Source organism: Hipposideros armiger, unplaced genomic scaffold, assembly GCF_001890085.2.
Source record: "Hipposideros armiger isolate ML-2016 unplaced genomic scaffold, ASM189008v1 scaffold_138, whole genome shotgun sequence".
Lineage (NCBI taxonomy): Eukaryota > Metazoa > Chordata > Mammalia > Chiroptera > Hipposideridae > Hipposideros > Hipposideros armiger.
In genome coordinates this window covers 257,000-282,992 of record NW_017731488.1, presented here as the reverse complement: position 1 = coordinate 282,992, position 25,993 = coordinate 257,000, and the positions used below count along the sequence as shown (strand labels likewise).

Below are 25,993 nucleotides of genomic sequence, written 5' to 3'. Positions count from 1 at the left end.
AGGGATCCCATTCTTCATCTCGTGCTCAATCAAGGCCTTTACTGTGGGGAGGGGGCATGACTGGGCGGGGGGGAAGCTGCTGGAGGGGCCCAGGGAAGGGGCCCAACAGAGGTCCTGCCCAACACGTTCCTGCGGGGAAGAGGGGACTGGCGAGGGAAAGAGGGAGGACGATGAAGAGGGGCTGGGGCCTTACTGTTCTCTGCTGCCTTCTTGATGCCAGCCTCATCCTCTGGGGCATCTGGACTCAGGCCCATCAGGTCAAACCTGGGCAAACAGAGGCGTTGGCAGCTCCTGGAAGACCCTGGCCAGCCACCTAGAGCTTTCTCAGCTCCCACCTCCCCGCTGCTCAAACTCACCAGGAGGGCATCACCATCTTCATGTTGAGCGTCACAGGGATCCGAGGCCTGGGGAAGGAGAGCGAGAAGGGCTAGCATGCTCCAGAGGGAGGAGGCAACCATGGCAGTCAGTCCTGGAGCAGGCAGAGCGGTCCCTGGGGGCCCCTCCCAACGGGCAGGGCCTGTGTTTAAGGTGTTGCCAGGCAACCTGAAGCTTAGGGCTGGAAGCTGTGGTTGGGGCGTCAGCAGCAGGGATGGAGAAGCAGAGCCCAGCACTCAGTGTTGAAGGGGTTCCAGCTTAGTAGGTGAGTACTTGGGGAATGGGAACAGGGGATCCTGGCTCTTGGATGTCTCAGGTCTAGGAGGCCTTGGGCTGGGGCTGGACCCTATTCCTGGGGGCTCCACAGAAGTAAAGGCTGGAAATGGAACTTCTGACTGCCCTGGGCCCAGGCCTCAGGATGCAGCTGGCAGGAAAGAACAGACCTAGGGCCACAGGACCACCCTCAGCCTATTCCCATCCTCAGCCCCTTCCTTGCTAGGGTGACACTCACGCATGGGGACAGATATACTTGACATGAGGAAGCCGGATAGTGGAGAGGGCGTCAGCCCAGCTGTGCCTGTAGAAGAAAGGGGAGAAAAGGCAACAATGTGGAGAGGGAGACAAGGAGGGCAGCACAGGCCTCTCCAACCCTGCCCACTGGGCCTTTCCCCACCTCCCCAGGGGAGACCCCCTCCCCAGCTCACTCACCCTGTGTCTCCAAGTCCATGTAAAAAAATAACCTGGAAAAGAATCAGATGGGGAAGAGGGAATCTTGCCATCATTCCCCACTGTCCTCTAACTGCTGGCCACCCCTCCCCCACTCCCAAGGACTTGGGGGGGAAATGAAGTAGTAGCCAAGCAGGTTATTAACCCCCTGCCTCCGGGCTCCAGGCTGCTCCCTTCTCATCACTGCCATCTCCATTTCTCCACGCCCCTCCAGCCAGCTCCCCAGCTGGCCTGGGGGCCACCGTGGATAGGAGGGGACCCTTACTTACCGCAGCTGTTTCCCGCTCGGCTCCAGACACGGTGGCAGCATCGGTGAGCAGGGGCACAGACATGGTGTTACCACACATACACTGCAAGGCTCCAGGCTGGGGCCTGTGCAAATTCGGGGGAGTAGTCAAAAGCAGGCTCAGGCAGCGGAGAGACTCCTAACACAGGGGCAGAGCCTCAAACCCAGGGCCTACCCAGGCCATGAGCCCCCCACAGCACCCCGGATTCTGTCCCGGGCACAAAGAAAAGGCAGGCAAGAAGTCCCGGCCAGAGCAGGTAGGAAGTTTGCCTCCATTCCAGGGCAGAGAAGCAGAGGTGGCCCCTATCGTGTCCCCCTGGTTCTGGCCACCACACAGCCTGAGCCTGCTGGAGATGGGCAGAGGCAGGGCTTAGGGACTGTGGGGGAGGGGAGCCAGGGCATCCTCAGCTGCATTCCCCCCACCTAACTGTCCTTAGCAGATTGCCTCCTCCTGGCTCTCCAATCGTCCCCCTTCTTCTAGAGCCCCTGGGTCCCCTCCTCCCCAGCCCTACTTGGAAATGAAGGAGAGAAAAATGCCAAGGAAATATGCTTCCAGCCCTTACCCCACCACACACACATTTTCTCCAACCTCCCTCCCATCCAGCCCCAACCCAGCCTTCACAGCAGTTTCTGGCTCAGCCATTCCCAGAGCCCCTGGGGGCTGCTCATCACCCCAGAGGGCACACGGACTTGGGTCTACCACCTACCCCCTAACTGGTAACCCATGCCTTCCTGAATGGGGCAACTTGCTTCTGCTTCTGCCCACTGACTCCAGATGGGTCCCCCGGCGTGACCACGCTCTGGGACTCCCAAACACACAAAAGAATGTCAGGCTGGCTGGCTCCTCCCCATCCTCAGCATCCTCCAAACTCCCCAGAAGCGTCCGCTACATGCCCCTAAGTGCCTAGCTTTCCCTGCATTGCCCACCCCACCCACACTCGCAACTGGCTTCCACCTTCCCTCTCTAACCCCAAGTGCACCTCTCCACAGTGGGATCCCTCACCTCTAACCCTGGGGTTCACCTTCCCACAAGAGGCTGCACCTTTCCTCCTAAACTGGGATTCCCTTTCTTCCCGACTGGACGACTTCCGTCTCTTATCCGAGGGTCCTCCCTTCTCAGAGTGGTGCCTCGCCCCCCACGACCTGGAATCTCCCTCCCATTCCATTTCAGGGTCTCCCACTCTCCACAATGGGAACTTCTGCTCTGACCAAGGGTCGCCTTCTCTCTATAGTGACGCTTTCTACCCTGACCCAGGACCCGCGCCTGCCCACAAATCAGCGTTCTACCTTTGACCCTGGGGAGCCCCCGCCCCACTGTGGGAGCTTTCACTTCCGACCCTACGTCCCTCTCATCACACCCAGACACCCACTTCTTACCCCTCTCTACCCCCAAAGTCCCCAAGACTGGCCAGACCATCTTCGCACCTCACTCCCCACCCCCATCTCTTATAATTGCGGTACCCCTCCCCACTGGGCAGGACCCTCGCTGTGGTCCGATCTCTTCCAGTGCCCTCCCTCTGCCTGCTGGCCCAGGACCAGGGTACCTCCACTTCCTGGGGGTTTCAAGACCTCTGGGGCGACTCTCCTCTTTCTCCGGCACAGACACACACTCTTCCCCCTCGGCCGCCCCCGCCGGAACTTCCGCTCGAGTCCCGGGAAACCAGCCATCGCGCTTCCGGAAGTAGCCTGGCCAGAGTTACGGAACCCGGAAGTGGGCGTCGGGCTTTCACCACATAGGAGCTGCCATGTTGGATACGGTGGGGCCACTCCCCGTAATTAAGCCCCGGAGTCACCTGCAGAATCCAGAGAGCATCCGAGACTCCCACTTGCTGTCACCACCCGTGCGCCTCCTGGAGGAAAGCTATCCGGAAGGAGAGGCATTCCTCTCAGGAGCATAAAGTTTCCCACCTTCCCATCGCCACGGGCAGCACTAAATTATGGTCTTGGGTATCTACCACTGGCTTTCATGCTCTATCCGAGGATCATGGATGGAATCCTACGCTGAACTGAAAAGGTCCTTAGAGACCATCTAGTCCTCCAGTCTTATTTTAAAGACGAGGAAATGGAGGCCCAGAGAGGAGAAGTAAACAGCAATCTCAGGATTACACTGTAATGCTGCTTCTGCACTTGCTTCCTGGGCTGTAAAATGGTGATAATAAGCACCCTGCCTACTTCAGAGCTTTGTTGGTAGGTTCGAATGAGGTCGTGCGGATGCTTTATACACTGTAAAATCAGTGTGAGGCCTTAATGACTCTAAAAAGACCCTGGGAAAATAACACAGGCCATAACAGGACAGCTGGACAGGCATCAGAAGTGTTGTCTCTGCCCTCGACAAGCAATGCCATGCAGACAGTGCACAAAATACCACCATCAATGAGCTTCAGTTGTTAAGAACAAAAAGAGCTTTATTTGGGCACCACTGAGTCACCCTTTGCTTCTTGCTCCACTGGTAAACTGGAAATGGGGCTCAGGGTCCACAGAAAGGCTAGAAGGGAAGGCAGACTGAGACGAAGGACCATGTTCCTCAAAGAACATGTGGGCATCTACAAACAGGAAATGAGTCATGTGGAAATGAGTCATGTTCATCCCTCAGCATAACCTTTTTTTGAACTGAAAGAAAACAGTAAACTTGGAAGCTCAACAAAGCACTTTTCCCCAGGGTAAGAGGCAGTTTGGTCTAAAGTCCTTAATAGGCCACAAAGACAGAGCCTAAAATACCAGGATTCCGGGCAGGAAAGCTTTGGGTCTAGAGGACCACAGCAAGCCAAGCACCCAGGACCAGAACCAGATGTCAGAGAGGAAATGAGTGGGTGAAAACAGTAGCTCCCACTCTCAACAGGATCCTTGCTGGGTCTGCTTATGAAAGAATGAACAATTCTTCCTGCAACCGCAGTCACCTGAGGCACTGTTGCACTTTGAGCAAATTCTTCAGAGCAAAGCATCTAATTCAGAGGTCTAGTCCCAGAGTTACCTGTGATTAGTGCTTTAACCAATGGAATTAATAAAGGGCTATTCTGTTTTGTTTGTTTGTTTTAAAAAAGATTTTATTCAGGGATTGGGGGAGGGGAGTAGGGGAAGGGGAACAAACAAGTTGCTGTCCTTTGGTTCTTTAGTCTAGTTGTGGAGGACGTCACTTCACTGGCCCATGTTGGTATTGTGGTCATTTAGCTCTTCCCGGATGAGGCAGTCAGTCACTGGCTGTTGGACAGTTGCTCACAGAGGCTCACAGCCACAAGAGCTGCCGCCTGCTCACGCTGGCTGCCGCCCACTCTCAGTAGCTTACAGCAGCCCACTGCAGCCTACGCCTTTGCCAGTGACTCACCTCAGCCCAGCTCCAGGTTGAGCTGTTGTTCACCATCTTAGCTGTAGAGGGCACAGCATCACTGGCCCTCATGTGGGATCCAAACCGGGGCCCTGCTGCTCAGAGCTGGCATCCCAAACCAACTCTTAACCTATAATGAGCCACTTGGCCGGCCCAGGGCTATTCTGTTTTAAGATTGCTAATGTCATTTTCACCTCCTCCAAATTAAAGCATAGCCCTTCTTTTATCTCCAAAATGATCCAACTGATATAAAGAAGCTGTGGCTGTAAACTGAGGAGTAGGATCCTCAATGCAGCAAGAACTGTATTTGCATTCTGGTTGATTTTAGAAATTCTGAGGCTCCACGAACCTTGATGGTGGCAGGCTTTACCTAGGACAGGCTGGAGAAACAGTGGGCATGTCCTCCTAACAGTGTGGGCAAACCCCTCAGAGGAATGCTCTCAAGAGGATCAGATTCAACACTCATTACCATTATCAATTATTTCTATTTTCTGCAAGGGAGAGAATACTGACCATCTGAAAACCTCTTTGTATGCACTTAAATTCTTTCCAATTGCTGCCCTAATTTTAAAAATTTAAGTCCAAAGTCTTGGATCCACCTACAGACTGCATGTGCTGCTCACTTTCCTCGCCCTCATTTCTTCTGAGCTCCAGAATCTGTTCTCTCTCATTTTTGTAAATGTCACTCCACAAGTTTCTTCCTTTCATGAGAAATGGAATATAGGTTTTTAATTTCAACTTCCTCTTTACAAAATGTGAGTGGGTGGCTGCAGGAGTGTTTTTAGCCTACTGTACAGAAGAATTAAGCTTGACCTTTCCTGGAGAAACTGATCTAGTCTTGATATAATTGTCACATTTACAATCTACCTGGTCCAAAACAATAACCAATTTCTAAGTCCCATATACTTCCCAGTAAAATAAGTTTCATCAGTACTACCAAGAACTCAAAAGAGTATACAGGGCTGGCCGTGTGGCGCGTTGTTTAAGAGCTGGCTTGGGATGTCAGCTCTGAGCAGCAGGGCCCCGGTTTGGATCCCACATTAGGGCCAGTGACGCTGCGCCCTCTACAGCTAAGATGGTGAACAACAACTCGACCTGGAGCTGGGTTGCCGTGAGTCGCCAGCAACGGCATAGGCTGCAGTGAGGCTGCAGTGGGCTGCCGTAAAGCTACCATGAGTGGCTGACAGCCAGCGTGAGCTGCCAAGAGCTGCTGTGAGTGGCCGTCCAGTGGCCAGCGACCCATCTGCCCCACCCGGGAAGAGCACAATGATAATACCAATATGGGCCAGTGAAGCAACGTCCTCCACAACTAGATTGAAGAACAAAACAACAGCAACTTGTCTGTCCCCCTTCCCTCAATTCCCCAGCACTGTTCCCATCCCCCCAATTCCCCAATAAAAGTCTTTAAAAAAAAATTAAAAAAAGAATATACAAACATTAAGTCTGGCAAGGATTTATTAGGAAGCTTATTTAGTCACAGTGAATAAAAAGTCATGAACAGAAGCAATGAGAGCTCCAAATTCTGGCACTTGGTTTACAACACTAGTTAGAAGCTAATAAACATTAAGGATGTCCCAAGGGGAATCTTACCTAAGTCCCAATCTTACCTCGACCAGGATACCCACAAACATAGTAATGATGCCCATGCTCTCCCCAGACTGCTTACCTAGGCAGTAGGAAAAAAGACCTTCTCCTCAAGCTATTATTAATTAAGCATCATCATGAGATTCCTGCTCTTCTAGCTATAACCATGGAAGGCTACTACTGCATGACAGACAACTCCAAGTTGGGCAACTTGACAAGAATGCTGAACGATGACAGGGAGAAGGGGCAAGCAGGGACATGAACTTCTAGTTGGAGACCCTCCTGATGGCTAATGCAAACACAAGGCTGAGGCTTCAGAAAGTTTACTACAGCCCAGGAATAGTTTCCATTTTTTAAAAAACAAGTCACACAAAAATCCTGCCACAAAACAAGACACTTGGAATCCCATGGCCATAATGACTGGAAAGGCAGATATTATCCATGACTGCCAGATGCTGACCAGCCCAAGACCCAATTTCTACAGGGCCCTAGAGAACCACGAATTGTCCCCTGGCATCCACACAACCCTCCCTGGTGGTGTGGTATCTTCCATAGGCCAGGTTTCTGCAGCGAGGCCCAAAGACAAAGCTTGGTAAAGGCTGTGGCAGCCAACTCCTCTGGAGCCCCATCTCTTCGTCCTTCCCAACAGGTTGTCATACATCTTCACTGACACAGGGCCTCAGTGGGAGCCTTGGCAGCCCTTAGGAAATGAAGTGTGTCTGTGGGGTAACCTGGTGGACCCTGTGGTCTGCTGGGTTGGCTGATGCTTCATAATTGCAGATGGTCACTTCATGTCGGCGAAGCTGCAAGAAAATGGAGAGCCTGGGTCACCTGGCCAGTCCCCAGACCACACACTGGAGTAGTCCTTATTCAGGTCCATTTCTAGAAGTCATCATCTAAGCTCTTCCCCGTTCTGATACTTTTTTATCTTGAGAAGTCTGCCAAGTCATTATCAATGAGTCACCCGGTAACTTATCAGAATCATTCCCCCACTACACTGGAGGCACCATGAGAAGAAGACCATGTCTATCTTGTTTATCATCTTATTTCCGATGCCTAGAACAAGAACGGTTACCAAAAATGTTGAATGAAGGAAACAATTTTAAAGTAAAAAACTGAATTGGTATCAGTTGTGTTATTCCACCCCCTTAAAAATGCCTATAGCCAGCCTGTCAAATGGGAGGGACAGGTGACAGTGATGACCAAGAAAAATTATAAACAGACGGAGTATTCAATGTCTCAATTTGCTCTTTTCCGTTCTTTAAAGCTCCCACTACCACAGCATGAAGATATAGACACATATATACATATATATGGAGGGGAAAATAACGTTTCCAACCCCATCTTACCTCAGTCCATTCTCCTCTCAGGCCAATATAAAAGACCTTCGTGGTATCTGCTCCAAAGTTTTTTGAAATATGAATTGAGAGATGATAGACATTGGAAAAACGAGAAATTCTAGAGCATGAAAGGGATGGGGAGAGAAGACACAGGTTAGAGTTCAATGAGTATCTCACCACCATTTCAAAAACAATTCCAGCTTCAACTTGTGGTAAAACTCAGGCAAATGTCAGAGAACATTCCTGGGGTCTTATGTCTCATTCTTCTCCTTTGGACAAGCAAATAATTCCGTGCACATTTACTGAGCATTTGCCAGACCCTGCCCAAGGCAGTAGGGATAGAAAAAAATGAATCTACACTGCCCCCAGCCTCACGGAGCAGGATTTAGAAATGCTGTATAACAAGCAGGGATTCTAAAGCAAGTTCAGTGTTGACCTCACCTTAGGAAGAAGAGAGAACTAGTGAGGAAATAAGGTGGTCACGTGTCCCTTAGCCTGCTGTAAGCCAACTATGCACAGAGGAATTTTGAAAACACTTTTCCTAAGCACATCTGAGGAGCTCATTCAGATCTGCCAATTGCTCACAAGTTAACAAATCTGTGGCTTGCACCAAATCTCTGCCAAAAATTGACCAAGCCAAGGATCAAGCCTACTCCATTGTTTTAACTTGTTTCTGATATTATGAGAGTAGGAGATGGGCCAAAAATAAACTGCAAGCCTGGTAAGTGCTAATGCATTGATGCTCACTAAAAATGAGGGAGTGCCTGCTGCTCCTCAGAAGCCACAGAGAACAGAAGAGAGGCCCAGTGCTTACTTTGTAGCATATTCTAATTCTCCTGTAGGATCCCGGTTCAGACTAAAGGTCTGATCTGGCTCCCTGTCTGTATCACCAAAGGACATCTGTGGAATGTTCTTGTACCTAAGAAAGCAAAGGGAAGAAAAATCAAGAAATGTACATTGTTACATCTTTCAATTTTTCAAAACTTCCTCCTGGTATTCAACTGCCTTCAGTTCTATGAAAAGGAGATCAAATTTTGGAAATGGCATTTTACTAGTACTGATACAAAAATATCTTTAATCCAACAAGAAAAGAGCTGAGAATTGCAACAGAAACCAATGGCATCCCTGAGTGGATTAGGATCACATGAGAAGCAATGCACAAAGAGATAGCTCAAACTAGGTCACACGCAGCAAATGCATGGAGAAAATAAGCAACTCAGCACGCTCAGACCAAGCTGAGGATGTTTAAATAAAACAGCTTACTCACGGGGGGGAGGGGGGGGATACTTTGGCAGAAACATATTAAATACAGTTAAGAGATAAGATCAGGTAACCCATTGCTCAAGCATTTTATTGTGTTCTAAATTACCCTTTATACTGAGTCATTTTACAATTCTTTTAAAAAATACAATTTGGGGATTACTGTTGTGAAAGGAGCACAAAAGGCTGCAAACTCACAATGGGCTTTTGGAAAGTCAAGTAAAACTGCTAGTAAAGAAGACATTTTTCAAGGAAACCACTGTCTCTATAACTCACAAATTCTCAAGGACCAAGCTGCACACCCCCACAATCTCTATAGTGTTTTATTAACACACCCACACAGGAGGGGCCTAGGTGTTAGCTGCAGCAAAATGCATGTGATTCAAGAAAACAAATGTTTGCTTCAAAGTGTTTCTAAGAATGATGCACAGAATAATAATAACAACAGTGAACATTTATGAGCAGCATTATGAGAGGCAGTATAGCAGCACTGTAGTTCAAAGCAGTGTCTCTGGAGCCAGGCTTCCTAGGTTTAAAGACTGACTCTGTCACTTGCCAGCTGTGTAATTTTGGGCAAGTGATTTAACCTCTCTATGTCTGTTTCCTCATCTGTAAAATGGTGATAGTGATAGTACATATCTCATAGTTGACGTGGAGATTAAACTAAATTAATTCTAAGACACATATATTAGCAAAGTTTTACTATAGAAAATTTCAAACACACACAAAAGCAGCGAGAATAATATAATGAATCTCCATATGCATATCACTCAGCTTCAATAATCCACAGGATGCTGATTTTGTCTATCAACCCCATTTTGTTTGTGCTTGATATTTTAAAGCAATCCCAAACATCATTTCACTCATACATGTCAGTAAGTATCTCTAAAAAGGACTTCCTAAAAAAAAAAACCTATCATAGCACTTTACAAAAATTAACAATTCTTTAATATCATCTAATACCCAGTCTGTGTTCAAAGTTCACTGATTTAAGTCTCAACTTTTCTGGATGTTTCGATGGCATGTCATAGTGGAACAGGCAATAGTTTCTTTATTAATGGTACATAAAATACTGGTGCATTTTACAATTGATGATAGACTCAGAAAAGTATAACATGTATAAAGTACTTAGAACTGAGGGCTATGTTAAGTATTTTGCACCTGCTCTTCCAAAATTGGGCACTTGCTGTATTCCAGACTTATTATAAGCTCTTTACGTGTTTGTTTGTTTGTTTGAATTGGGGAACAGTGTGCTTTTCCAGGACCCATCAGCTCCAAGTAGTTGTTTCCATCTATTATAGTTGTGGAGGGCGCAGCTCAGTGGCCCATGTGGGGATCGAACCAGCAACCTTGGTGTTATGAGCACTGCACTCTAACCAACTAAGCTAACCGGCCGCCCCCTCTTTATATGTTTTATCTCATTTAATTTTCTCTACAAACTTATGAGGTTCATAGTATTACTATTGCCATTTAACACAAGAAAATCGAGATTAGAGAAAGTAAGAAATGTCCCAAAGTCATGCAGCAAGTGGTACAGCCAGAATTTGAACCCCAGCAGTTTATTCCAGAGCCCACTCTTAACCACAACGCAACATGAATGTCTAGCCTTCTCAAGCCAATCCATCTTCCACATAAATTAGTCTCCAAAAAGCATCAACTCAAACATACTTTGGTTCTCTAAAATGATTAAATACATAGAGTTGCTTTCAAATGCATATTTCTAACATTCAAAAATAGGGTCAATTTCTTAAACCTCTTATATTGGTCAATTTTTCAGAAGAAATTCTTTTTATGTAAAGTTCTTCTGATATGTTTCTCCAACATGCTGAAAGTGGTTCTCCTTTCTTTTAGGCAAGTTTTTAAAAAAGGGAATACTAGCTCTGGTGGTAACAGATACAGTGTTACAAGAGGTATTATATATAAAATTTTACTAACTAAAGGCCACGCAAATTCAGGTGGAGTTAATTCCACGTCAACAAAACACATGCAAAGATTACAACTGTATGAAATAGTAAGGGGACATTTTGAAGCTAACCCCAAGAGTAGAATCTATAAAGACCATTTAAGATCTGCAGCTGGTTACTAAGAAAACTGCAAAGTCATCAACAATTGGCACTTATAGGATGCTCTCTGAATGAATGGTGCCACACAGGCACTTTGAAAAGAGCCAACCTGTTGGCCTTAAAGGTGCTTAATCTAAAAAATTTGTTAATTCAGGGAGGTAAGTGTATTATGATACAGAACAGGACCAAGGTTTTTTTTTTAAGGGGGAGAGGAGACATTTAACCCAGTAACAAGAAAAAACTATTTTATTCTGGGATCAAGTGCTACCAGAGGAAAGAGAGAGAGAAGGAGGCGCTTCTTGAGGGCCTAAGCCCTTGCCACTTACAGTCTCATCTCAGAGGGGTGTGAGTCATCATCCTCTCCTATTATAATGATGCCTTTGAGCTTGACATTGCCCGTAAATCTGCCAGAATGCAAAAGAGATGGTTGTCAACATGGGTTTGAATCTCTGCTTAGCTGTGTGACCCTGGCCAAGACCCTCCCCTTTCTGGACTTCAGTTTGCTCATGTGTCAGGCTTGTGCTAGAGAATTTCTAACATCCTGTCTGCCTCTGGCATTTTGCAGTTCTAAGAAATTTGCCTTCATGTCTCAGTTCTCTTTCAACAAATACATCTTTTCCCGTCTGCACCAAGAAAGCTATGACGATGCCTCCTCAAACCCACCACGGTCATTTACCCCATTTCTAGAAACAGTTGGTGGTTGACACAATCAATGAATGAATTCTGTTAAAGGAACTGGGTACAGTCTATGTAGCCTGAGGCAAGCGCAGATTAGATACTTACGGAATATTAAACAGAAGCTCTTCATCGGCATCACTTTCAACAAACTGGAGGGGACGGGGAGGGGAAGGGAGAAAGCAACAAATATTTGCTGAGAGCCTACAATTTCAGGCACCCTGTTCTACAGTTGGAGTGCAATGCAAATACACAGTCCACCTCCCTGGGTTTTCCAGCACTTAATAGTCACAGACCATCCAATCAGAGGGTTCTTAATGGGGAGCCCATGAATGACGTTCCAGGGCCGACTAGCCTCCTGAAACGGTGTGCTAAGATCTGTGCCTAAGTGGTTCACAACTCTCAAATGGCTCTGTGACCCCACCATGGGAAATGCTCTAGACAGGATAACACACTTCATGTCCCTCGGCTGGTCTTTGGTCTTCATCAGGTGATAGGATCAGGCAAGTCACTGGTACTAGTTAGTGGTCAACTGGTAGGAAAAGCGCCCTCGCGGCCATCCTCCCTCACTGCCCACAGAAGCCCGGGAACAGAACGCTGGCTGTGGAAAGCCAAAGCGCCCTTTCCTGCTCTGGGCCTCAGTTCCTCTCTCTGCAAAATGGGGAGACTCGATCCTGTTCGGCTCCCAAAGGGCTGGCGGGAGACCGGCAAGGCAAAGCGCGTGGCAATCGGGCTGTCGTTATTTTTAACTTCAGGAATGAGGCTGCCAGAGAAGAGCAGCTCCCCGCCTCGCCCGGCCCAGGCCCTGGAAGGCCCACCTTGGAGCGGTCGGTCCGCTCCTCCCACGGCTTGAAGACGCCGCGGCCGCTGCCCTCACGGCTCTCGTTGAGGCACTGCAGGCGCTCCAGGTCGATGCGCAGGTACAGGCCATAGGCCAGACCGCGCTGCTCGGGTGGCTCCTCCCGCTCGGCGGCGCACTGGCAGCCGCCCCCGCCATGGCTGTGTCCGTGAGACATGGCGACACCGCCGTCCGCGCTTCCTCTCAGCCGGGTCGCCGCAATTAGCACCGCGCTCCCGCCGCTCCCGCCGCCCCCGCCGCCAAGCGCGCCGTGGCCGTCGCGTCGTAAAAGGCGCCCCTGTGCGGCGCATGCGTCCAGGGAGGAAGGGGGCGGGGCTCGGAGAGGATTGGCGTTTGACAAGCGCTTTCAGGTGCCTGGGAATTAATGTTGATTCTTTCAGTTCTGGGGACGGATGCTGTTGCCCTCCCAGCTTCACAGATATGGAAACTGAACAGCAGAGAGGTTAGTTAGGCTGGCGTTCCGAGTAAATGGTGGCGCTGGGTTTCGGACCCTCCTCGTTTTGGGGAGCTGGTGGAGGCAAGCGTGCGCAACGATAAGGCCCTGAGGAGGAGGGAGCACAACGTTATCACCGCCTCACATGTGCACGTTTAGGCGCTTAGAGCTCACAGACCCACTTTTCATAATCTCCACAGTGGGCTTAGCCGTCGAGAGCATGGTCTTTATGGATGCCGGATCTGAAGACAAGTCCTGGGTCCGCTACTAACGTATGACACTCTGAATAAATCATTTCCCCCATCCCGAGACTTCGTTTCCTCTTCTGTAAAGTGGGAATAATACCTGTTTCATAGGATCGCAGTAAGTATTAAATGAAAAAAATGCACTTAAAGAACTCATCACAATGGCTGACACATAGTAGGAATTCAATAACTGAGTCAGATCTTGATTCGAATCCAAGCACCGCCACTTACTAGCTGTGTGGCCTTGGGCAAGTGACTTAACCTCTCTGAGTCTCAGTTTACCCCCTTTAAAGTACAAGGATTGGACTAGATGACCTTTAAGTCCCCTCCCCCTGTGATTTTTCAGAGCAGTTTTTTCAAACGGCTGGTTGTGACCCATTAATGGGGCTTAAAAATCCACTTAGAGGATTGTGACCAGCATTCAAAAAATGAAATAGAATAGAATAAAAAGTTCAGAATGTATCACACATTTTAAGTGTCAATTTTGGAACTTTTGTTTCAGTTTCGGGTTTATGTACCCAGCTGCATTGTAAAATGTTTTATCATATTGTGGGTTGAGGTTAAAAGAATTGAAAGCCACTGTTTAGAGTTGAAATGATTTTGGTTTCAGGATAGAATGTGTTCTTACTTCTTGGTGAGGAGGGGAAAAGATAGAGGATGTAGAGAGAGTTATGGGATATTCCGGATATTGCCTGCCCTTCACTTCTGGCTCTGGAGTGTCCAGACAAGACTGGGGGCTGAGGCAATACAAACCAAAATAACCCTATGTTCAAGCTCATTCAGAAATACTTTGATGTCCTAGTTCAATTCTTTGTGAACTAGGCAAGCCTGGTTCTGGTTCATAATAGCTCATTGTCATGCTTTCACATCACAGTTTCAGGCAAGGGTCCTGGCACGTGGTAGAAGCTCAGTAAATGTTTGTTTAATTGAACGATACACTCAGTAGTCTTTCTTTGGAAAGACAGTGTTCCACGGCAGGACTAACACAGCCTTTCTCAGGACTTCTACTCAGTTTTGGCTTCTTTCCTGTCACTTTTTCATTATTATTATCCTTTACTGATTTGTTGAGTACTCTGTGCTGGTCCTTGTGCTAAGCATGTTCTTTGTCACATGAACGTTAAGAGATAGTAGAGTTATCCAAAGTCATCTCTAACTTGAAGATGAGGAAAACTGAGGCTGAGTTAACAAAATCAAATGAGGTTAGGAAGTAACCAGGCTTTGAGCACATTCTATAGTTTTCTGAAAAAAAGGTGCACATGAAGTAAATATGTTGTATCAACTGGCTTATGCTGTGTAACCCCCAAACTTAAAAGCTTTAAACAACAAACATTTATTATTTCTCATGACTGAAGATTGCCTGGGAAGTCCTTTTCTGGGCTGGTTGGCTCGGGCTAGATAGTTTGCAATGGCCTCATTCACATGTCTAGTTGATATTTATGTCAGTTGAGGTAAAAGGCCATGTGTCTCCAGCAGGCTACCTGAGCTTAGTCAATGGCAGAGTTGCAGAGTTCCAGGAGCAAAAGAAGGAAGACTCAGCTGCGCAAAGACTTTTAACTGTCCGCTTCTGCAGTTTTTGCTAATGTCCCTTCAGCCAAAACAAATTTCAATGACCAAATCCAAATTCAAGGGGGGAGGGATAGACTTCACCTTTTGATTGATGGGAAGAACTGCAAAATACTGTGGATCCCCGCCCACCCCCACCCCCACCCCGCTGCCAATATACCTGTATTAGTTATCTTCTTGTGTAACAAATTACTCCCAAACTTAATGACTTAAAACAGTAATGAACATTTATCTCACAATTTCTGGCTTATGTAGCTGAGTGGTTCTGGCTTGTCTTCCAAAAGCTTGACTGGGGCTGTAGGATCCACCTCCAAGATGATACACTCACATGGCTGGCACGTTGGTGCCAGTGTTGGCAGGAGGCTGTTGCCATATGGACCTCTCCATAGGACTGCTTGAGTGTCCTCATGATGTGGTGGTGGCTGGTTTTCACCAGAGCAGGTGATCCAAGAGAGAGCAAATAGAAACCACCTGTTTTTCATGACTTAGCCTTAGTAGTCAAATACTGTCAATTCTGCAATATCTCATAGGTCAGCCATATTCAAGAGTGTGAATACCAGGAGGTAGAACTCATCAGAGGCTACCTTAGAGGTGGCTACCACACTACCTTACATGTTAACTGACCACTGAAAATCTCTTTATTCTTCTCTTCTATGTATTTGGTAATTTGGCTGAGCAGTGAATATTTCAGAATTTTGAAGATATTGCTCTGTTTTCTTCTAGCTTTGAGAAGTACAATGTCGTTCTGATTCCTGATTCTTTGTCTGGGTTTCCCCCCACTCCCTTTCTGAAAGCTTTTAAGATCTTCTCTTGGTCCCTAGTAGTCTGAAATCTGATGCTATTGTGGCTGATTAGTCATTCATTATGCTGGGTACCTGATGGACTCTTTCAATTTAGAGCCCTTAGAACAGAATGTGAGCATACAGGTTAGGATATCTGCACGCATGTGTACAAGGCCCCTTGCAGGGAAGCATATTTAGGGGTATGAAGAGAAAGGGAGGCGGGGCTAGGGTCCTGCTTCCTCCCCTCCCCCCCCATCCCCACTCCAACCACCTTCTAGTGCAGAGTTCCAAGGGACTCAGAAATTTGAATGTGGCCTCCCAGGATTGTGAAGGTTTATTTGTCAAGGTAGCAGAATAGCTGTATTTAGTTAACGTTTTATGAAGTCCATTTATAACTTCAAGTATGCTTCCATTTGTACTCTTGCTCCATTCCCACAAATATTAGGGATGGCCTGCTGGGCAAGTTGCTTAGCTTCTCTAAGCCTCACATTTGTCGTATATAAAATGGGAATAATAACAGTACCTACTTTGTAGGATTTTATTATGAGGGTAATACGAGATAAAGCATGAAAAAGTGTTTGGAACAATATCTGTTCCATAGGAAAAGGTTAAACCGTGGGCCGGCCGAGTGGCGCGATGGTTAAGAACTGGCTTGGGACGCCAGAGGGCCCCGGTTCGGATCCCACATATGAGGGCCAGTGACACTGCCCTCTACAGCTAAGATGCTGAACAACAGCTCAACCTGGAGCTGGGCTGCTGGGAGTCACCGGCGACGGTGTAGGCTGCAGCCCCTGTGGCAGTGGGTTGCCATGGGCTACGGTGTGTAGCCAGCAGCCAGCGTGAGCGGCCAGCAGCCGCAGTGAGAGGCCGTCCAGAAGCCGGTGACTGATCTGCCTCACCCAGGAAGAGTGCAATGATGGTGCCAACTTGGGCCAGTGAAGCAATGTCCTCCACAACTAGACTGAAGAACAAAAACAACAGCAACTTGTCTGTTCCCCTTCCCCCAATTCCCCAGCACTGTTCCCATCCCCCCAATTCCCCAATAAAAATCTTAAAAAAAAAAAAGAAAAGAAAATCCATTTATAAAAAAAAAAAAAAAAAGGTTAAACCGTGTCTATTATTGCCAAGAGCAAGACTTTTGGCTCAGCGCCCCCGTCTGGTAGGATTAGAAACTGCAATTGCTCAGAGGGCTGGATTTGGAAGAAACAGGCCTTTACAAGGTAGCTCAGCTCTGATTTGGGAATAATGCTTTTTTACCTCTGCTTACTCCGCCTGTCCCTTCTCTTGCACTCCTATGTTGCAGGGATGTCTGAAGACAAATGGAATCTCACTGGCTTCTAGGACTACTCTGGGGGCAGGAAGGAAAAGCTTCCAATATTTTTCTTTCTCTTACTCCCAGGCTCTGTCTGCAAACATTTCGGTAGCTCAACAACTGATTAATTTGTATCAGTTTTCCCTTGTCTACTGTCTCAATTAGGCTGGGAGAAACTAACTGGTTTTCTGTTACTTTTGAATGCTTCTTTGTGGCAAGTTGAGAATATAGTAACAATAATAGCCATCAACCATATGGCACCAATAATGTGCCAAGCACTGTCTCAAGGGCTTTACTTCTGTTATTTTTTAATCTTTATAATTACAGGTGTCCTATTATTAGCTTCATTTTAAGTGAAACAATAGGGGCACAGACTGGCTAAGTAACTTGCCCGAAGTTACACAGTTGGTTAGTAGTGGAACTAGGATTTAAATCCAGGCAGTGGGCTTCCAGAGTCTGTGTTGTTAACCACATTGAGCCTTCTCCAAATATTAATTAACATTTATTAAGTACTTACTATGTGCCACGCTGAAACCCCAGAGCTCAGGCTCACCACCATGCTGCATTTACCAGCTGGGTTACCTTGGACAAGTCATTTCCCTGAGAGCATCAGTTATAATAATCCTTTACTAAATGCCCCTTCTGTGTTGGGTATGTCACCTAACATCAACATCCTGAGCTCTTTTTATGTGCCAGGCGCTGTTCTAAGCACTTTACATTTTCACTCGTTAAATCATTATATGATAGCTCTGCAAGGTTGAGGTATTTTCCTCATTTCTGGAGGAAGAAACGGACACAGAGAGGTTAAGTGACTTGCTTGAGGCCACCCACCTAGGAAGTGTGGGATTCGAGGCTGGGTGGCCTTGGGGATTCCCTGAGAGCCCAGGCTACCGTAACTGCCTTTGGAGTCTTTGGTGCTGTTAGCAACTATTTCCAGTTCTCTGCATCCAGGCATATGGATGAACTGTACTTTTCTGTCCTCTTGAATTTAGGTGCAGCCAATGAAATATGATAAAAATGATCGATGTCACTTCTGGACATAGCTTAGCAGCCACTCAGCATTCTTCATTTGTCTTGAAAATCTTAGAAGCACAGGGATGGTGCCTCCCTTTAGCATTGGGTCCCTGCGTGAGGATGACATAAAGCAGAGCCCCGTCATGAGTGAGACACAAACATTGTTGTTTCAAGCCACTGAAATTTGGCAGCTGTTACTGTAACATACCTAAGTCCAGGGTTCTTCAGCCTCGGCATGACTGACATTTTGGGCTAGATAAGTCTTTGCTGTGGGGGCTGTCCTGTGCAGTTTGGAATGTTTAACATTTTTTTGCCAAGTGTCTTTTGGGGGGCAGAATCACCTCCGATGGAGAACTACTGCCCTGGCCTGTCCTAATTAGTGTGATTACCCTGCCAGTCTCAAATAAACCCCATTTAGGCATGACTTCTTAGTTTTTAGAGTCTGCTATTTAGTCGCATCAATTTTCATAAACGAGATTGGTCCATAACTTTTTGTGGCACAATCTTTATCCAGTTTCCATATCAGTGTTATACTGGTTTCAATAGCATTTTCCTTCTTTTTCTTTGCTTTGGAATAGTTTAAGTGGCATTGGTATTACCTGTTCCTTAAGATTGAAAGAATGCTCCCTATGAAACTGTCTTGGGTCTGGGGCTTTGTTTCAGGGGAGGTTCAACAACTACTTTCTCTATTTATTCTATGACAATTAGTCTGTTTAGACTCTCTATAAGGAGTCAATTTTTGTAAGATGTATTTCTCTGGAAACCTGTTCACTTCACATATAGGTTTCCTGATACATTGGCATACAGTTGTGGCACAGGGTTCAGAAAAACTGGGACATTTTACATAGAAGTCTAGATTTCTCTTTTCTTTAAAACTCAGCAGATGTGGCAACACTGGGCCCTCCCTTCCCCCTGGGAACAGTCAGGTGGAGCTAATGTAAAGAGCTCTCATTTTCCTTCTGTTTCCACCACTCCCCACTCTTACCAACTCCTGGTATTTGAGTGTGTGACCCCTGAGTTGAGAAGAAACTTGGTCGAGTCTGCCTTTTTGGTGTTTGTTAGGGACTATAAGGTAAGAGACCTGATAGAATAGAGGAATCCAAAACAAAAAGGTTGAACTAACCCTGTCTGGGGCAGTAGGGGCTAAGATTTCAGTTATCAGGAAGGACTCGCTGACCTCCAAATAGTTCTTAGCTTGTGACCCTAAAGCTTCAGTTCCCATCAGTGGGAAACATACATGTTCCTTTCGTCCTACATTTAGAGGGAATGAAGGAATGACACTAAAATGAGCTCTCCTTCGCACTGAATCCCTACAAGAATTCCTGTGGGGTGCCATTATTACCATTGCACAAATGAGAATGAGGCTCAGACAGGTGCCACAAAGCCAGAGAGAACCTGGATCTCATTCTAAAGCTCACGCATTGCTTTTGCACTACGCTAGGCACTCCCAACCGAGGCTGCTCACCACATTCATCCCTGCAGGCTTGTAAGAAAGTATCTATTTCCAGATCTTACCTTTGACCTATTTGAACAGATTGCTGCAGCGGGGCCCAGAAATCTGTATTTTAAACCATGAGTTCTGCAGTTGTTTGATTATTGCCTCCCCTATGAGATGAACACTCCATAAAGGAGCCGTGTCTGTTATTCAGTGACAGAGAGTGGGGGCAACCCAAGTATTTGCTGTGGGACTGAATGCAAGCTTCCCGGTCCTGACCCACAGGCCAGCTGTGAAGAGCTTTGTGACAAACCCTCTGGAGCAGTTCTCAAACCTTAAGAATTACTTGGGTTGAGAATTGCTTTTTTTTAGTGTACACTCCGGGGGCCTAACCCCAGAGATTCTATGCTTGAGAAACACAGGTCTAGCTATGAACTTTCCTCAGGAGATTTTGAAAGGGGTTGAAGACAGTCGGCATCACAGGAGGAGAAGTCTGGGGGCCCGTGAAGACCATCAGCCTATTTCACCAATAATCCGGAAGAGACTCGAGTGGATGGGGGAACCCCAGTGGAGAAACACTGTGAAGGAGGTAAGCCAGGTGGAGGATTCTTCTGGGCATCAGTTTTGTGCAGCAGAGAAGGAAATCATTCTTAGAAATGCTTACAGCCTTGGCCCTGGTATCCTTTTGCATTGGAGTCAGCTTTGCTACAGAAGCCTGGCATTGGGTATGTGTGTTTCTGTACGAAATGGTTAAACGTGACTGAGAATGTGTTTGGGAGTCAGTCCAATACACAGCACCACTGCTCACTGATTATGTGACCTTGGGCAAGTTCTTAATTTCTCTGTGCTTCTGTTTTCTCATTTTTTAAATGGGGTTGTGATGACCTACCTTGTAGGGTCATTGGGATAACTGAGACAATGTATTGAGACAGAAGGGTGCCTGGTCCATAGTAAGTGCAGAACCAGTGGGGTCCGTTACTCTTACCTGGCTGTAAGCGCCAGACTTGATTGTGTTACTCTGTATTCCAGGGTCTAATACAGGCCCTGGCTCAGCAAATGGTGAATTAATGAGACAAAGGGCTAACTTATAATTCTGGGTAAAGCCATCTGTCAGATACCATGTTCCATAATTAACTTCAATGCATAGTAATTTCTAAGTGAGAATTAGATCCAGTAAAGAACTGGGAAAAATAAATCCAGACCATACACCAAGAATGCCCGCTTTAGGAGAGAAGGGATAATAAAACCACGTTGCTGTGTGTTTAGGTTTGATGGAAGATCGGACCCACTCGATGTGATGTCCACAGGGGCTGAAACCAAGCCCTTCCTTGGCTCCATTAGCCAATGCTGAAACTGGGGTTGCTCAGCCAGGGCCCACACAGCAGGTTCTCATTAATGCCTTGTTGACAAGACCTTTCTGCATTAGTGTTCATTATGCTCTCATGAGGAAGCCAAGACTGAGGAGACCTACCAGAGTCTTTCACACAACCCCAAAGTGACAGAAAGGTGGAGTGGCACACGCTTTGTAGCCAAAGAATGTGGATTTCAAATCATTTCCTTTGTTACGTACTAGCTATGCGGCTATGACTGTTATTTCACCCCTCTGAGCCTCAGCTTCTAACTGTAAAATGGGGTTAACAGCTCAGTTCCAGGGTTCCAAGTATAACAAAGGACAGTACCTGGTCCCCACTTAGGTGCTCATCTTTATCCGAGTTCCTCCCTTTGCTCACAGGGCTCTTTCCCCTTTCCCAGTCCTGCTATTGCTACAGATAAAAATCCAACATCCTTTACCGCCCAGCCCAAGGATTCAGATCTCGGCCTCCCAGCCCAGGAATCAGACATTTTCTTACAGACTTCCATTCTCTGACACAACAAGGGAGAAGGTAAGAAAGACAACAGTATATAGGATTTTTGTTTGTTTGTTTTTTTATTTAGACATGGAATTTTTCTTCCTTTTCATATAACTTATCTAATTAAAATATTCATCTTGGTAGTTACCACAAAAAAGTAACATAGAAAATTGTATTTACATTTTGGGACCAAAATACAAATGAAGAGCAGGATGATACCTTGCTCCTTTCCCTCCCCCTTCCCGGAAAGAAAGAGATAGCCCAAAGAAACTGCTCATTACACCAACGATCACAAAGGGTTAATTTGTCATTTGGTGATTTGTATGTAGTGTAGCACAGAAAAAAAAATTGCACACGTTTTCACAAATGAGACCAAAAGTTTGACATCCTGCGTCTGTTCCACAGCCATTTCAATTACCCAGGTGAGAGGGTTGTTTAGAAATTTGGCTTTTCCTCTACCCTCCTTACTCTTCTCACCAAGTCCCACCCCTGATGCAGACACTCTTGGAGGGAGAGGGGGAGACCTGGTTCTCTGCAAACAGGGCGATCAAAAGTCCTTATGGTAGTGATGTTGGGATGAACGTATACATGTCTTTTGCCCCCTCCCTGCTTAAAGATGCCTAATAAAGGAAATTAAATCATACACAACTGAATCTGAAATATGAAAAACTGGTTTCAATGACAAAGACTCCAACACACAGCTAAGAGACAAGTTCAAAGTAGTGGATACTTCGAGGAAGCTATTCTAGACAATAGATACCTGGCACCTGACCCAGATGCTCATTTGGTTTTAAAGGTAAGAGGCTTCCTAATATCAGATTTGGGGAGCAGGCTAGGGGAGAGGGGTGGAATAGTAACAAATAATCAAGAGAAGTAATGCTTTACCCAATTAAAAAAATACAGCAAATTAAAACACAGCAATACTTATATGTCCCGTCGCAGCAGGCATCCCACAGAGAAACACTCACTGAACACAGCAGCTCTTGCTGCACAGACTTCCTGCGCTGCTCCAGAACCTTCAAGGTTACCTCACTGAGGCCTCCAGGCTGGTTAAAAATGGTGAGCTCCATATTCTGGGCTTTGGGTGAGCTTGTGGAGGGTCCTGACTGCCAAGCTCTTTAGGCTGTCACACTAATCACGCCCTCAGCCTACTTATCAGGTTTCGTAAGGACGGGCACCTGCTTCCACCTGGGTCACAGCCGGGTGGGTTCCTACTAGATCAGTGCTTGTCACAGCCAAGTCGGGCACGGATACTGTCCTCCAAGTTCTCAGCTTGCTCCTCCGGCCGCTCGGAAATGAGAGCCGCCCTTCCCAAACCAGAGGCATGGCCTTGCAGATCTCCCCAACCCTGACACCACTGCTCACACACTTTCATCAACTGGGCCCTTCCCTCCAAATTCTGGCTTAAAAACTCAAAAAAGCTTCAGCTGCAAAGTTCTCTACAAAACATAGCAAATTGTTGTGCTCTTCCAGTCACATGATCTTACCTTTTAAAGGAAGCAAAAACAAAACCAATTTCCAACATAGCATTACAACCTTTAAAATCATTCACTTCTAGTAGTAATTCACATGGATCAAGACATTAAAGTGCTGGCTTTTAAAATTCTGAAGTTGTATGGTGGGGGCGAGGGGCTACAAAAAGCCCTGCCATGTATTTATGGGTTTTCCCCCATGCTGGTGGGAGAAGCAAAAATAGGGGAGGAGAAAAAAACCCTAAAGTTTTGAATCAGAAACTGGAAATTGTAAAAATGCTGGGTTTCTGTGCAAATTGATCTCCCAAGGTTCTGTGTCCTCTCGTGAGTCTCAAAAAAAAAGGGGGGGGAAGCGTGGGGACTGGCAAAAAGGATGAGGGTAAGACTCTAGACCTTTCCAAATAACTTCCCTTAATAAATACTATTTAACGAGTAAGAAAGAGATGCACCTGCACAGGAATGCAAAGCTACACTGAGCAGGGTCTCAGGGGAGGGGTCTAACCTGAACACTTCCGTCTGCACGCTGAGGCTCCCCTCTAGGACGGGCAGCCCAGGGCCCATGCCATGCCCTACATGGGACAGGCAGCACACAGGCTCTGGGGATGCCCAGTCCTCCCTCTGGACCAGTCCATCAGGAGAGGTAAACTGGGACAGCGTAATGGCTTTCACTTGGCTTCCGTCTAACAAAGGGCCCTAAAAACAAAAGGCTAAGTGTGTGGTAGAGGACCAAAAAAACCCCAAAAAACAAAACAAAAAAAAAACCTGGGGGTAATATAAATACAATCTGGGGGCAATATTTATTAATTAAAACTATGTCTTATAGTTTACAAAGAAGCTAATTAACAACAAAAGTATAATTGACCTTAAAATCCTCAGTGAGACTGAGGCTTCACATCTTCTTCCGAGTTCTGAAGTGTTCTCCAGGCAGGGAGGCAGTGGCTGCGGCTCACAGGTTCACAGGTGCGCCACCTGCAGACTGCAGGAGTCAGAGACCAAAGGTTCTACAGAGCAGAAGAGTCTGGTCTCCTGTGGAAGTTCCATTCCCCAACCCCCACTGTCCTTGTATTCCTCACCCCCCAATTCTATTGCCAAGGCAAGTCCTCAGGTTTATCGTCGGGAGAACCTGTTCTTGAAAGCTTTAATCGTCTTAGCCATCATTGGGGCAATTTCTGTGAAGAGAGAAATAAGGCTGTTGTTTCAGATCTGTGGCCGTTTAGACACACACCGCCAGTGGTTTACAGTCAAAGCCAAGGTCTTGCCACACTCTTGGCTCTGCACCACCAGGCAGATGGGCGCAAGCAGCAGTGGTCGGCTAACGCCACAGTAAAAGCAGCAGCACACAGCTAACGCCTGCTGAGCCCCTGCCAGGCCTGGAACAATGACTATCTCTAACTCGAACAACCTCACCAAGACTCAGAGACTGGCCAACTTGCCCCTGGTTGAACAGCAAGTGGCGGAACTGGAACTCAGTCCTTGCCAGACTCTAAAGGCCATGCTGAGCCATAACGGAACCCTGCCTCACCAACATCCAAACCAGCAAAAAGCACCCCTTTCCTACCCCCGTCTTGCCGGGTAGCAACAGGTCTAAGATGACCTAAATGTAAATACCACGGAAGGAAGGAGGGCTAGCTGGCTCGTGCGACTGGTTAGCCTGAGCACAGTCAAAGCTTAAGCCAGGACTCCCACCCTCCCATGGGCCCTGAAGTAAGAACAGAACAATGTTTTTCTTAAGTTAGGACTCCTCCTCAGAATACTGGGGATAGTGCCAAAATGAATGTTCACTATGATCATTATTTAAAAGATAAATAATGTGCTCTCGAAGTCTTCACAAAAGGAGTGACATTTCATTCAATAATGAATTGATAATGAATTGAGCTTTAAAAAAAAGATAAATATGCATTGTGAACAAAGCAGGGGAAAGGAGGCACTGCCATTTAGACCAGCTCTGTGCAAGCCATCATACATACGCTACATCCAATACACAACATGTGATGCAGTGGCCGTGACACTAAAGGGGTTCAAATACTAGTTTTGAAATATCTGAGCAGGAACCGCAAGCTACTCACTCTTCACAGTCGGTTTCCTAGGATCATAGGAAACAGTGCTGCTGACCACGGACGCCAAGTGGGCACTGCTGGTGCTCGGGCCGTCATAGGCCGGCTCCTCGGGGCTGGTGTTAAAGCTATTGCTGCTGCCACTGCTGAAGGGAGCATAGCTGCTTCCTGTGGTGTATGGGGCTGGCTTAATCCTGTAACACAGGACAAAGTTGGTCAGTCATGAGCATGAGATATCCGCCCTCGGCACCAACGGCCTGAAGCTGGCCTTTCTGAGAAGACTCAGTTTGTGGTTTTGACCAGCAAACGCTGGGACCCTAGATTCTGGTGGTGGCGCTGTGATGATAGCATCAGCCCTTCAGAGTGAATGATACGCTCAACTAACTTTCCACTCTTTAGGTGTAAATCTGCATTATGCAAAGGCCAATGTGACTTAAACAATTTAGTCCTCATAGTAAAGCTCATTTTTGTTTAAATGGGGAAAGGGAACACATAAGCGAATGTTTTCCAGAAGCCAGGCCCTGTTCTCCATTTACTCTTGACCCTCTGAGAGGCAAGAATAATTATCCAGCCTACACTGCAGTCAAGGAAGCTGCGACTCAGGGAGGTCAAGTGCCGAGCTGGTCAGGTCGGCCTCCAGAACCCACTCTGCAAGGTGGTGCTTTCCCCCCAAAAGGAACTGCTTCCTGCCTCTGGGCTGCCTTTTCAGGGTGAATGACAAGCTCTTAGACTCTTCCCTGAGTACGCAGAGCTCATACTTGATTTTCTCGGGCACAGCTGCTCCTCCTGTTCCAAACTTCTCCTGCCTTCTTCGAACATCACGAGGTGGCTTGGCCACCGAGTTGACAAAGGCCATCTTTGCTTGTCGGCCTGTGGAGAAATATGGAGGTTAATACCTGCCTTCCTGAGCAGAGATGCTACTGTTAGTTTAATAATCTACACTGTTAAGAGAGAAAGGCTTTTCAAGTGCCCCCAAAGCTTAGGGTTCATCAGTGCTGAAAACCCATCTGTAGGATAGTGTGAGTGGTGGCAGAAGAAACCCCCACCCGTGCCCGAATTCCATACGTGCAAGAGATTGAGGGGCCAGAGGCCCTACCTCCATCAGCCGGCCCACCAAGGCCTGCTGTGGACTAGAACGCAGGGCTCACTATTTGCCAGGCCCCATCCCCTCCCACCTTTGGGCTTATTGGCATGTGCAGATCGGATATTCTTTGTCAGAAGGCGTAGCCGCTGCTCTCGGGCATCCTGAAGCCGCAGGTACATCTCCCGCCACGACTCATACTCTTCTGGCCTTTCTTCTTTAAAGTCTCGGTGACAGTGAATTTTCCATAATTGATCTGTAT

The 25,993-nt window shown here is 47.0% G+C and overlaps 3 protein-coding genes across 3 annotated transcripts in view; all 3 read right to left on the bottom strand.

Moving 5' to 3' along the window:
• LYPLA2 (lysophospholipase 2) overlaps window positions 1–3,042 on the bottom strand; it is a 4,556-nt gene extending 1,514 nt beyond the window's left edge. The window contains exons 1-7 of the mRNA XM_019650225.1: window positions 2,932–3,042; window positions 1,371–1,473; window positions 1,084–1,115; window positions 887–952; window positions 357–404; window positions 194–264; window positions 2–41 (exon numbers count right to left, since the gene is read on the bottom strand). Of these exons, the coding sequence (XP_019505770.1) occupies window positions 2–41; window positions 194–264; window positions 357–404; window positions 887–952; window positions 1,084–1,115; window positions 1,371–1,448 (335 nt within the window). The 5' untranslated portion in view covers window positions 1,449–1,473; window positions 2,932–3,042. The remainder of the gene's footprint in view (window position 1; window positions 42–193; window positions 265–356; window positions 405–886; window positions 953–1,083; window positions 1,116–1,370; window positions 1,474–2,931) is intronic.
• A 3,104-nt stretch (window positions 3,043–6,146) lies between these two features.
• PITHD1 (PITH domain containing 1) lies at window positions 6,147–12,758 on the bottom strand. The gene is made up of 6 exons (XM_019650218.1): window positions 12,450–12,758; window positions 11,740–11,783; window positions 11,283–11,360; window positions 8,448–8,552; window positions 7,643–7,751; window positions 6,147–7,096 (listed from the first exon to the last, which is right to left on the bottom strand). Exons 1-6 carry the CDS (start codon window positions 12,645–12,647, stop codon window positions 6,995–6,997), a joined length of 636 nt encoding a protein of 211 aa, XP_019505763.1. The 5' UTR covers window positions 12,648–12,758; the 3' UTR covers window positions 6,147–6,994.
• Window positions 12,759–21,037: 8,279 nt separating this feature from the next.
• The window catches only part of ELOA (elongin A), a 12,171-nt gene continuing 7,215 nt past the window's right edge, over window positions 21,038–25,993 (bottom strand). Inside the window, exons 6-9 of the mRNA XM_019650111.1 lie at window positions 25,826–25,987; window positions 25,409–25,520; window positions 24,663–24,844; window positions 21,038–23,765 (exon numbers count right to left, since the gene is read on the bottom strand). Of these exons, the coding sequence (XP_019505656.1) occupies window positions 23,704–23,765; window positions 24,663–24,844; window positions 25,409–25,520; window positions 25,826–25,987 (518 nt within the window). The 3' untranslated portion in view covers window positions 21,038–23,703. The remainder of the gene's footprint in view (window positions 23,766–24,662; window positions 24,845–25,408; window positions 25,521–25,825; window positions 25,988–25,993) is intronic.